We start from the raw sequence: 13,441 nt of genomic DNA on the forward strand, positions 1-13,441 counted from the left end.
TCGAAATGATAACTTTAAGAGTTTTTAGTGAAGCTAAATTTTGCTTTAGGGTCAAAAGGTCATTCTATTCCATCTTCAAATCTTTTTTTTTAATTTTATCCCATTTCCTTCGGCAACGTGTTAGAATCAGTGTTAAAAATTGACATATATCATGTATGATAATCCGACAAATATTTGATAAGCGCGAATGTAAATACGAAAGTTGATTCGTATATATTCGTATTGCAACATTTGATTGCATTTTAATGAGACTGCTAATTCGAAATAATTCAGGAAATATTGGAATTAAATTCACCGTTCGTTCAAAGACCTGAATAATTAGTAGCATAACGTATGGATAACTGATAACAGTGCGATACAGTTTATTAATATACAATGGAGTATAACAACAAATGAGCATCAAACAGCTTTATTTATGCATATATTTATCACATGGCATACCATAACAGTGGTAAATTGTCGCTCTTAACATGAGTAATTATTTCGATCTCAAGAAGCTCGAAATTAGTTTTTTCAGCATTTTATACAAATTCTGAATTTCCAATAAATAACGTCAATAGGTTTGAAATGGATCTTTTATCAGCGGTCTATTTAAAACCACATCGATGTGAACTTAAACAAAAAATTTAATTGTTAATTTAGCTCGAAATGTATTATGATTAGAATTTATCAGTTATCGAAATAATGAGGAAATTCTTTAGCGGTTCATATGTGAAACTTGTTCAAAATACAAAGAAAATATTTGAATTCCTACGCAGACTTCAGTGAAGAGTTGAATTCGTAGAAAATGGTTGTTTTAATTCAATTTAATCCACGCGAGGTTATACATTATACAACACTGAACAATACATTTAACACACTACCCAGTGAATTGATTTTCTAGATAAATAGCTTTCTTTGTACAACGGACGTCGATGTCTGTATAAAGAGCATGTACATAACGTTACTAGTTAATATCACACTAGTTCTTAAAGATAAGAACCATACATAGATATAGATAAATACAATGCACTAACACCACGTTTGGTCCCAGTAACTCAAACACTAGTGATGAAATATCTATGATATTTTGCAAATGGTGTAAATTTTAGATGAGATACCGACCGATGAAAATAATTTCACAAGTCTTTTTTAAAACCTTGTAACAACCTAAACTGCAGGTTATTGTCTTGCTTGGCTGTGTTAATAAGTTTCACGTTAAAACTTATATCTAATAAAAGTAATTGAACCATTAGGCCTTAAATGAACAACGGAAAATCATTTATTACTGATTTAACCAAGTATTCGTGATGAAAAACTTTGCATTTAATTAAAGGGAATTACTTAAATGTGATGAATTTGAGCATTATTTTTGGAACCCTTAAGAAAAGAACAGAGGGCTTTTATTTTTTATCTATTTATTATCTATCTATTTTTTAAAAAAACAAAGGGCTTTAGGAAAAAACAAAGGGCTTCTATTTTCGTTACATCTTTCTGGTCCTTCTGGCGATTAACTCTGCTTGAACGACAAACATTTCGAGTACAGACGTTCCATTTCCTAATTTTGTTCTTTGGAGATTTAGGATCTTTTGTAATTTATAATAAAATAATATTAGAAATAAGAATTCTAATTATTAATTAAATCAATTCTTTTTCTAAAAAAATTAATGCCACTATTCCCCTAAAGCCTGTATTGTCAACAAAATTATGCTACGTCATCATTCCATTGTTCACTACATCTCAGTTGTGCTACATCATCATGTATTTCTTTTGTTTTAGATTTTATGTTAGTATATATCGCTTCTTCCTTGCTGTATATCAGACAAATGTTTAAATTAAATGAATATATTTGTAAATTTTCAAGGATTACTTTTTGTGGTACCATAATTTAATCTATTGGAGCATGCATTGTTTATGTAAATCATAAAAGGTAACAAAGTTTCTTCTGCCTTTAATTGTGTTATTAAAACTAATCAGGAAAGTGGTTTTAAACTTGTTGAAGTATTAAACATTCAAAAATATTTTCAAAAACTCCATATTTATTTTTCACGTCAATGCAGGCATCAGCCAAAAATCTTATAATGAATAACCGTTACTCTGACCGACTAATTTATCTAATGACTAATTTAGCGCATAATCCCATTACACAAGATCACTTGAGTTGTTAGTAATAACTGTATATTACTCCACAATCACCTATATTCATATTAAATTGAATTTTTCGAGCACAGCAATTGTTACACACATTTTTCGAGCACAGCAATAATGTAACAATTTATGATGTATTTTGTAACGCACAGTTAAATCGCATTCAAAAAATTAGATGCCACGAGGTTTACATTCATGAAAAACATGCTCCTTCAAAAACACCGGCAAATGTGCACTGAGAGAAATTATTGGAAAAGTTAGTCACGATTTGGATACAGTGACAAATTCGTTTTTCTGAACATCAACGTTAGTTTCGATGATGCTTTGATACGAAGTAGAGGGTCTCAGTGAATAGTCTGAAGTAATAAATACGTGCAGTGTTTGAACTAATAAATAGGGTCAATAGTCTGAAGTAATAAATACGTACAGTGTCTGAACTAATAAGTAAGGTCAATAGTCTGAAGTAATAAATACGTACAGTGTCTGAACTAATAAATAGAGTCAATAGTCTGAAGTAATAAATACGCACAGTGTCTGAACTAATAAGTAAGGTCAATTGTCTGAACTAATAAATAGGGTCAATAGTCAGAACTAATAAATACGTGCAGTGTCTGAACTAATAAATAGGGTCAATAGTCAGAACTAATAAATACGTACAGTGTCTGAACTAATAAATAAGGACAATAGTCTGAAGTAATAAATACGCACAGTGTCTGAACTAATAAATAGAGTCAATATTCTGAAGTAATAAATACGCACAGTGTCTGAACTAATAAGTAAGGTCAATTGTCTGAACTAATAAATACGTACCTACAATGTCTGAACTAATAAATGCGTAGAGTGTCTAAACTAATAAATACGCTCAGTGTCTGAACTAATAAGTAGGGTCAATTGTCTGAACTAATAAATGCGTACAGTGTCTGTAAGTAGGGTCAATAGTCTGAAGTAATAAATACGTACATGACTTCAAGTTCATTAGATTTTACGATTTATACATCATAAATGAAATAAATCTTAACTGAAACGCCAAAACGCTATCCCAGTGCGTAAAGAAGTTCAATGTAAACGAGGAAGTTGAACAGGATGATTTAGTGAAACGAACCGCTTTTCGGCGATGGGATCTATAAGGTTACAATCAGATCGTAATTTCGTTCAATTAAATTTAAATTAAAATTGATTAAGGGAGGAACATTAGCCATTTCAGAGTAAAATTTTTTAGGTCTCCATGAAAGGATATTAGCACCCAATTTATGAGCATTAAAAGGATGATAGTTCATAAAAACTTTCTCCTCTTGGTTGAAAATAAATATTTCTCTAGCCGCGTCGTTAACGTTGTTTGATTTTTTAATATATTTTATTTTTATAATTGACGTCTTCGTGGAACTGATGTTACAGACGTCGCCTGCCACGACGCAGCTCGGGACTGAGGGAAAAAAATAATTAATTAAATAATTATTTAAATTAAATAATAATTTAAAATGTAATTAATTTAAATTTATAAAATTATGCCAGAAACAGCGAATTAATGGATTCCAAAGAAATTAGGACAATTCACTTTTTTGTTGTCGTACCTTCGCTAAAAAATTTGTTCAATAATATAGAAAAATATTTATAATTAATAATTAAATTCTGGTTCAATGCCGATCTAACCTCAGAATAATTGCAATTCAGCTAAAATCTTTTTGCAGGCTTCACGAATCTTATTATTAAGATTCTTGATTATTATATTATTATATTAATTTATTATCACATTATTATTATTATATCATATTATTACACGAATCTTATTTCAGGCAATGTAACGTAGTATGCAGCAATGTTACTGTATCCTAAAAGCAATCTAAGTGCATTTTTTCAACAATCTAAATGAATTCCAGCAGCATTCAAACTGTAACACACCAGTAATGTAGCTGTGTCTCAATAGCAATCTAGCAGCGTCTAATTAGCAATTTAATTGTATTCCATGAGCAATCCGTCTGAATCATAATAACAATTGTAATGTATTTCATGAGTAATCTAACTGCACTCAAACAACAATCAAAATACATTCCAAATAATAGCCAAATTACATTTATTTATTTATTTATGCACTCAAACAACAATTAAAAAATGCATTCCAATAAAAGCCTAATTACATTTATTTATTTAAGCACTGAAACAACAATTAAAATGCCTTGCAATAATAGCCTATATTACATTTATTTATTTATGCCCTAAAACAGCAATTAAAGTTCATTCCAATAATAGCCTAATTACATCGTAATAACAAATTATATTTATTTAACAGGGCGCTACTGACTGCTAGAAGAGCTGCATGGCGTCGAGATCATCAGTCCTGCGGGCGCCTGCGCGTCTGCCGGCGGTGGCGTTGGTGGAGGCGCCCAAGGCGTTGGTGGAGGCGCCCAAGGCGTTGGTGGAGACGCCCAAGGCGTTGGTGGAGGCGCCCAAGGCGTTGAGACGCGCAGGCTTGCGCGAGTCTGGGCTTGTCTGCGTGTTGCCTGACGCTCCTAGGAAGACGACGTAAAGAAGAGATAGTGCAAGTATATATATTTTTTGAAGGGAAATTGATAATTTTTTATATAACTTTAGTGATATTAACGATGCATCAATTGGAGCAGAAATATTTTTTTTGTGGGGAAGTGTTTTTCATGTAACTTTAGCAGTATTCATGATGCAGTAATTCAAGATAAAGGGCATATTGCGAGGGGAAATGAGTGAAGACTGGATACTTGACTGGGTTAGTGGATATCCTTTAGAGAGGAGGAACCCTTGTTGATACCAAGGGTTCATAAACATAATATAACTTACTTGTTTATTTAAACTTGTTATACTTGTTTATGTACCTACCTAAGATAAATAAACTACCTTGTTAGGTAGTTTATTTATGTCTTATGGAGGTAGAGATTACCGAAATATAGCTCCAGTGTTTCAAATTATGTGTAATTGCAGGAAAATTAACAGCGTTTATTGTTTAACGGAAAATGCTGACAAGATGCAGTATACATTTAACGACGTCGGCAATGATGGTAGAATAAACTACTACGATCATGATTATAGTAATGAAGTCTACAGATTTTAACATATTAACCAATTTCTAAACTGAATTCCAGAATAATTTATCCATTCCGGGTTTTGAATTCTTGCCAGTGCACTCATCTTTTCACTGTCACCCAGAAGTTTCATCAACACTTGTTCAAGTTTTTAAAACCCTTCTTCTCTCCAGACGGAGTCTTGGCTATTTCTCTAACACACGCGTCTTTCAAGAATCAACGTAGCATTGGAAAACCTTCATCCAAGTTCTAGAGTGAATGGAAAAACAAGCACTTCGAAAGACCTCTCTTCTTTGGCTCACTAAATTGCAAGAATCGAATCGTTCCGGAGAAACGAAGTCTTCATTGTACAGCACGGTGCCGAAATCAACGAAACCTTGTACCAGCATAAGTTTTATGGAAGCTTTTTCGCCGGCGACGCGTGAATAAATTCTAACTTCGGAAAGAGATGGAGCCGTTCTTTTGCGAGCAGAAGTGACTTTTATGTCGTGCCTGGAAATGGCATTCTTGTAACTCATTGAATTTACGTTCTTTGGTAAGATGGTTAAATGATAGAAATACGGTTTAAATGCATGCACTATATCTTCCGTTATCCAGCACTTCTCAATCTCCTCATTATGTGCTATTTGGTTAGATAAAAGTGCAATAACAGTAAAGTGGTCATCAGGAATGCTGTTAAACAAAACACTCGTAACCTGTAAACACTAATGGGCTGAGTTATAATTTTGGAATTATTCAATAAAACATTTGAAGACGCATCATTCAAATAACCATTCAAAATATTCAAGATCATGCAGCCTAATTATTTGCAAAAATTTAGTAAGCTTTATTCAAATATAATCCAAAGATCGCGCGCCTTCTCAACCTTTTATTGCGGAGGCGGGAGTGCTGGCGTCGCGATATAGGATCATTTATACCAGAATTGTGCATATAATTCAATACTATCAAATAATTATCGCCGCACATAATGAAATAATTTTATAAGAAATTTAAGGAACTATAACAGTGAGTATAAGTCACTACCGTATTAATTAAATATCGGTGCACATCTCACCGAACCAGCCGTTGGTGGAAGCATTGTAGGAATCACCTGCTCCACCCAGGCCTCCACCCGCCATACTTTGACCCAAGTTGTTGGTGAAACTTCCACCTCCCCCATAGGATCCACCAAATCCCCCATTTGAGGAGTTGGTGGAACCCCAAGAGGAATTATAAGATCCTCCTCCGTTGATGCCTGCCCCTATGTTGTTCCCCAGGGAGTTGCTGAGACCCATAGAGTTCACCCACATACTTTGGGAAAGTGACATCCCCAAATTGTGGGAAGATGGTTTTGGTTTTGGATTCTTGCCTGGAAATGAAAAAATAATTTTAATAAATAGATGCAAATAATGTCAAGATTTTGCTCACAACAGATAGTTTAACATCAGTTAGAGAATTTCTATATAACACTGTAATATACCACAACAACATTTGGACAGTGTTTCACGGTTGTACAATCTCTCATACAATTGTGTTCAACTTCCCATTCTAAATTCTGATGACCTTGGCTGCAAATAAAAATTTATAGCAACAAACTGAAAACTCTCGCTCCTCTTTAACGGCACGAGGAAGTCTCTGTTTACACACCATAAAACTTATGCCCTTATCTCCGTCATTTTTGCGGCTTCAGTCCTAGCAGGTCACTTAGGCGCGCTTGTAACGTCCAAACAACTTCGTTGTCGACTTCGTTTTAAAATCCCAGCTTTTGGGGAAATTTTTCCGGGAGAAAAGTATAGCGAACTTTGGAGAATTTGCCAGAAAGTCAAGGCTTTCGACAAAATTTTAAAGCTCGTCTTCTCTACGAGACTCGTCGTCTTCTGAAATCCCATCTTCTTGGGACTTAACACAAAACAGAAGGCAATCCTGGCTAAGACTTTTCTACTGTGCGACTTTTGGGGCCAACCTTGCATTTGAACTAAAGTAACATCACTTCAAAAGAATGATGCCACCAACAGAACAAACCAAACATCTTTAGATAGATTTCGTGCAACTGTCGCATTAATTAAAAACAAACAATTCTATTTATCAACAAGAGAGAAGCGAGAGCCACTCAAGACCCAATCTTTACTGCAATATAGACTATATAATCCCCCAAAAAATTGTATCAAAATTGTTAGCGGCTGACCATTGCCCTCTGAAAAGCCACTGATATACCAGCTAAGATATCCGAGAGAGTCAGATTACACTCAATAAAATGAGTGAGCTATTGTCTAAATACCGACGCACTTTTTGCCCTAGTGTATGTCATCATGGCCCAGTTTAACCCTTCAAAAGTACGTATCAGTGCTACGTTCGCTCACTGCTCGTACTGTGAGTAGTGTGTCGGTATTTGGACAATGTGACCCATTTATTTCCTCTGAGTATATCGTGGCTGCCATTTCTCTATCAGGAGAAATCACCGAAGTTTCCTGTAACGGACCGACCAGACACACCGCCGCCCGGGAATGCGTCTGGGAAATGGCCCTCTACAAATTTCATTACAAGAGAATGAATTTATTGGGATGAAGAGAGGAGATTTCAGACAGGGAGATCAGATAGGATAAAGTTCTGCGCTAGAGATACTTGGACGGAACATCAACCTAGGAAATTGAGGGCTTAATTTTGCAAGAAAGTCGGTCTGCTCCTGGTCTGATCATGGTCTGCTCGTGGTCTGTCTGCTCCTGGTCTGCTCATGGTCTGCTCATGGTCTACTCATGGTCTGCTAATGGTCTGCTCATGGTCTGCTCATGGTCTGCTCATGGTCTGCTCATGGTCTGCTCATGGTCTGCTCATGGTCTGCTCATGGTCTACTCATGGTCTGCTCATGGTCTGCTCATGGTCTACTCATGGTCTGCTCATGGTCTGCTCGTGGTCTGCTCATGGTCTGCTCATGGTATGCTCATGGTCTGCTCATGGTCTGCTCATGGTCTGCTCATGGTCTGCTAAGTCGGAAAGAAAGTTTGTGTAACTGGTCGCCTGCGACCAGAGTTACATTGGGCGAAAATGAAATAATATCATAAAAAAGATTTTCACTAAAAGAATACGACGAAAATTATAACACATAAAAATGTAATAACATATAATGTCGATTGTTCCATTTCATTACGAGTATGCGTATAAAATGAAGTCGCCATGTGACAATTTCCCCTTGAGCTGACACCACAAAAAATGCCGCATATAAACGTTCCCGTTTCTAGAACCTCATGGGATATGCACCCATCATCATGCCGCTGAGAGCCTCACCAAGTTCTGCCAGGAAATATATCGTCAGCTTACATTTTCGCAGCAAACATTTCCATGAGATGCAAGCAGCCATTCATTTCGTAAAAGATTCGCGTCTGCTGGCCCAACTCCGAACAAGAAGACGAAAATTTTCTTTCACGCACGGACTGTGAAAACTTCTTGGAATCTGGACCAAGCGGCCGGCTTTTCTTGGAGGGCTAAACGCCAAACTTATCGCAAGGCTCTAGCAAAGAAAGCGTCCGCGCCTTGGTGCTACCGTAGCTTCTGCACTAACTTGGTTCGCTGCTGAATTGAGTTTGGTTGAATTGAAGAACTTTGCAGACTCACTCTAACTTGCATTAACATCTTAAAAGGTTTTCTATTGTCATTTATATGAATTAAAACTTATAGGTAAGAAGCTCATCGGTTTTCAGGATTTTGCTCACAGAGATGTTTAAAGCGTTTTCCAATAAAAACTCTTTTGGGTTCAACTAAAAAAATAATCAAATCTGAACTAAAGACAAAATAACTGAAAACGGCCATTGAATCACAAATATTTGGCGTACATATTCTTACCCACTACATCAGATGCGCCAAAGTATTTCTTTTTATTCCATTTCATATTTTCGTGAAAAACTAGAGGACGACACAAATCTAACTATAAAAATTTTGAAGATATTACACAACAAATTGAGAAAAAACTTTTTTAAGAAAAAACTTTTTTAAATTTAAAAAAAACGCAAACAAATGAATGTGTCACATTGTCCGAAGTCGCACATTTTTATCCATAGCACGAGCAGATAGCGGCAGTATCCCTGCTACGCCCATTCGCCGGACGACAAGGCAATAAGTGCATCGTTATTTGGACAAAATCACGCTTATTTCTCTCAGTGTAAGAGGTTGTTCCAGACCTGGATCCTCCTGGGCATCGCTATTTGTACAAAGTCACACTAATTTCTCTCCGTGCAAGAGTTTTTTCCAGACCTGGATCCTCCTGGAATCTGACGAGCAGCTCGGTGGCTCGCTTTGGTTTGAAGTAATTTCCAGCGATGTCCTCCTGCTCGCCCTTCACCAGCTTCTGCTGGAACAAAACATTCCCAAATTACAATAGGAATATTGATTTATTCATTTAATGTCGTTCTATTTCAACTTTCATGGAGCAGTTTCCCAAATTACAATGGAAATATTGATTTATTTGCTGTATGTCGTTGTATTTATAACTTTCATGGAGTAGTTTATAGAATCTTATTTTAATTTGAATTAAAATTCGCATAACTGGAACAAAACATTTCGAAATTACAATAGAAATATTGATTTATTCGATCTATGTCGTTCTATTTCAACTTTCATGGAGCAGTTTAGAGACTCTTTTTTTACCTGGATTAAAATTCGCATAATATAACTTTGTGAACTACCGAACTAAGATAGTAAGGCGGAAAATCTCATAACAGGGAGTGTCAAAATATCACGATTAGGAGAGTTAAATATATAATGATAAATATTTAGCGGAGTATGAGTAAATTTGTGCTTAAATTTTATGTATAGCTTATCCACAACTATGTTCCCAAGTTTCGATCGCTAACCTTATAATAAAAGTTATAATGATCAGGTTCATTCGGAAATTGCTTTTGAAATTAGAATATTGAAATTTTAAGTAATAAACCTCGTATATATTGAAATTATTCAAAATGCCACTCTGAAAATTTTCACATATTTTTTTATTTAAATACTTATATTATCAGTCTGCTTATATCGCAAGTTCACAAGGAATTTAAAAGCAAAGAAAACACCAAGCAAATTCACCATATCGATATTGAATTCACCATATCAATAACGATATGGTGAATTTGCTTGGTGTTTTCTTGGTTTTTATTTAAATCAATAACTCCGTCAGTGTTTATGATTTCCTCCATTTCTAAGCCTATTTTTTTAGAGCCGACAGCATCTTATATATATTTATATATACCCGTATATTTCTTTAAGTAATCTTTTCATGCTGTTAGCGTATAAAATTCGCACAGATTTTCTGAGGCTATTTTCTTAACGGCGTGAGAGTCTACTCATGGCCGCTTATGTCGTCCATTTAAGTTCTCATTAGCAATGAACGAGCTCACCTCATTAGAGGAATAATAATCAATTAGCTAGGCGAATAATGAGCGCGCTATAGAGCCGTGTAATCCGATTAGCATAATCAGACTTCATCAGTCCACAATAGAGCAAAAAAATAGCATAGAGCTTGACTAAACACCGGCAAACATCTAGGATGGTATTTAGGGTGCATGACTGTAAAGATATAACACAGTGACAGTATATAATAACAAAATTAAGTGTTAGTAATATATAGTAAAAAATTTTCAAATTAGTATTTGAAAACGTGAACGAAATTTCAATTTACGTTTCGTAAACTTTATTGAAAGCGAAATTTAAATTTGCATCTAAAAAGGTTACAAATATACATAAAAATGGTAAACGCAAACTCGGAAATACAGATGAATCAACTTACCCTTTAAAAATGTCTGCAAAAATTGTTGATTGTTAATTCATGCAATGGAATTAATTTTTCATGTAACTTACGGTGCATTTTTTTATTCTAACATGCATACAATGTGACAGGTGAATTATCAATAACTTCAATGAAAACGTTTCAGAGAACAGCTTCATCCCCAGTTCAAACAAAATTAGGAAATGCAAGTAAAATCAGTATTAAAACCCAATCAATTTTGGTTGTTCATGAATTATATGAACAATCAATTTTTATTGTTCTTGAATTATTTAAAATTATCGAATTGATGATGGTGCTGGTCTCCGAATACTTTTCATTGAAGATATCGTGAATTTATTTGGCATTTTAATTGTTTTTAAATTCTTGATTAATTTGCGCTTTAAGCAAATTAGCGTCACAAGTAAGCATATAATGTGCTTCTATAGCAATTACATTGATAAAATTATTTTCAATGACCATACACAGATAAACTATTGGCTACGATAGCAAGTGCGAAAATGTACAATAAGAAAATTTAATGCTTGAATAAACCGTCATATAAAGAAAGAAAATACGTAGAGTTCAAAGTAAAGGGTTGAAAAAACCTGATTCATGAATAAGCGATAACTATAGAAAATTAAAAAAATATATATGAAGCAAAATATTCCCCAGAACGGGCCTGAGAAAGGAAGTTAATGCGCACACACCAGACGATGTACGCGTATATTATTTACACTGTTAGAAAAAACGGTGAAAAAGCGGTCCCACTGGCGTTCTAGTGGCCGGTCGACACGTGAAAATAAACTGTTTCGCCGTTTTTATCAAATGTTTTACGGATTTTTAGTGTTAAATTAAAATAAAAACGGCAACTCGGTGCTTCTTTTCACGTGCCGACCGGCCACTGAAACGCCGGTAATACCGTTAACGGTAATTTTTCTAACAGTGTATTCTTTGCACGTATTGCGAATACATATGCAGTGCTGGACCTTCACGTTGAAAAAGCATTGGGTCAGCACTCAAAAATTTTGAACTACCTATGAGCTGCAATTGCCGCATTGCCAAAAAGTTACGCAAGCTATAAGGTGAAAATTACCTTTGGAAATTTTTCATAGACTGAAAATGAACGTGGTACGCTTGAGACGACTTTTCATGTGCCAATATATACTTGAAATGCCGCACGCAGCATACAAAAGTGGTACCTACGCATGAAAAGACTTGCAGTTGGGCGTAATAGCGTAATAGATACGTAATAAGCTTGACGCTTCTTGCAGTAGGTCAAATATTTCATCATACGCTTGCAACGACTTTAAGCAGGCTGAAAATACATGTTATTTGCTTAAATGATCAATCGGGCAGCTATAATTGATCGTCGATCGGTAGACGCGTGTCTGCTGCTGCTCAGTAGACGTGTCTACGAGGCTTTCGAGTTCCGTTACCATCGGTGTCAAGCTAACCGATTATCTTCGAAGCCGAACATTAGTTTCTAATCTTGATTGTTCAAATCTTCCACAAATTTCGAAATGAATGTTAAGAACTTTGACAAGAATTTAATTTTAATGGAAAATTACCAAACTCATGGGGCTCTTCTAGCTTGCGTTAAAACTTGCACGATGTGCTCAAAACCTAGGCTGGTCCATGTTAAAGTTTTTACTGCTAGACACACAAATAATTTTTCTGCCAGTTTTCAACTATCTCGTTGCTAATTTTCAGTTTGCCTGAAATGAATCGACAAGGCGCATATACGCAAAAGTAGGCTTTTGAAATAACGAAATTTACCGTCACTTCTGTCGATTGAGGCTTAAATACAAAGGTTAAACGCGCACTTGCATGAATTAGCCTCCCATTTATTTTTTTAATTCACCGTCGCATATTCAGAATGATTTTGAAATACATCGGTAAACGCGTGGTCAGCGTAGAGCACCTGGAGGTATCCATCACACTTGTCCTCCATGCAGTCTTCGGAGGAGTCGTCCGGACTCCCCGTGATGAAGGGGTTCATGGAGCTCCCCCCATGGAGGGGTTCTTCGTCCCCCGTCCACGCGTCGCTTAAGGAAAGCCCCAACGTCCCCCTGGGACTTGAGCCCAACGCGGGCTTGATGGGGACTCGCGCTCCTGGTTGAACCCCTGCCAGCCGTGCGGTTGAGCAAGCGGTTCAGCGGTTGATTAGTGGGGGATGAAAATTGGGCGAAGGATGGAAATGGTGAAGTTCAATGGACGACTAAAATAATTTATGGTGAGTTTGGTGAGTGTGAATTGTCTGAGGCGAAGTGTTTGTATGTCGATAGGAGAATATGCAAAGGAGGATGGAAATGGCGGAGTTCAATGGATGACTAAATTAATTGATGGTGAGTTTGATGAGTGTGATTGTCTGCGTGTTAATGAGGCGACTTGTTTGTATGTCGAGGGGAGAATATGCCAAGAAGGATGGAAATGGTGAATTTCAATGGACGAATAAAATAATTGATGGTGAGTTTGGTGAGTGTGATTGTCTGCGTGTTAATGAGGAGACTTTTTTGTATGTCGAGGGGATAATACGCCAAGC

The 13,441-nt window shown here is 35.9% G+C and overlaps 1 protein-coding gene across 2 annotated transcripts; it reads right to left on the bottom strand.

Moving 5' to 3' along the window:
- Positions 1–393: 393 nt before the first annotated feature.
- On the bottom strand, positions 394–13,000 carry LOC108671985 (keratin, type I cytoskeletal 9). Of its 2 annotated transcripts, none has more exons than XM_047885653.1 (5): positions 12,821–13,000; positions 9,402–9,495; positions 6,232–6,525; positions 4,427–4,634; positions 394–3,550 (listed from the first exon to the last, which is right to left on the bottom strand). In XM_047885653.1, exons 1-4 carry the CDS (start codon positions 12,896–12,898, stop codon positions 4,429–4,431), a joined length of 672 nt encoding a protein of 223 aa, XP_047741609.1. In that variant the 5' UTR covers positions 12,899–13,000; the 3' UTR covers positions 394–3,550; positions 4,427–4,428. The 2 variants fall into 2 exon arrangements, with proteins under 2 accessions (XP_047741609.1, XP_018015081.2); XM_018159592.2 differs by having other exon boundaries at positions 9,402–9,498.
- Positions 13,001–13,441: the final 441 nt, after the last annotated feature.

The sequence above is a fragment of the Hyalella azteca genome, unplaced genomic scaffold (genome assembly GCF_000764305.2).
Source record: "Hyalella azteca isolate HAZT.00-mixed unplaced genomic scaffold, Hazt_2.0.2 contig2695, whole genome shotgun sequence".
Classification (NCBI taxonomy): Eukaryota; Metazoa; Arthropoda; class Malacostraca; order Amphipoda; family Hyalellidae; genus Hyalella; species Hyalella azteca.

Bases quoted from the DNA above. Each gene is read 5' to 3' on its own strand.
- LOC108671985 (XM_018159592.2), bottom strand. From the start codon at position 12,898: ATGAACCCCTTCATCACGGGGAGTCCGGACGACTCCTCCGAAGACTGC. The intron at 6,526-9,401 runs GTCTGGAAAAAA...TTTCATTTCCAG, and splicing joins CAGATTCCAGGAGGATCCAG to GCAAGAATCCAAAACCAAAA. The intron at 4,635-6,231 runs GTGAGATGTGCA...TCGTCTTCCTAG, and splicing joins TTCCACCAACGGCTGGTTCG to GAGCGTCAGGCAACACGCAG.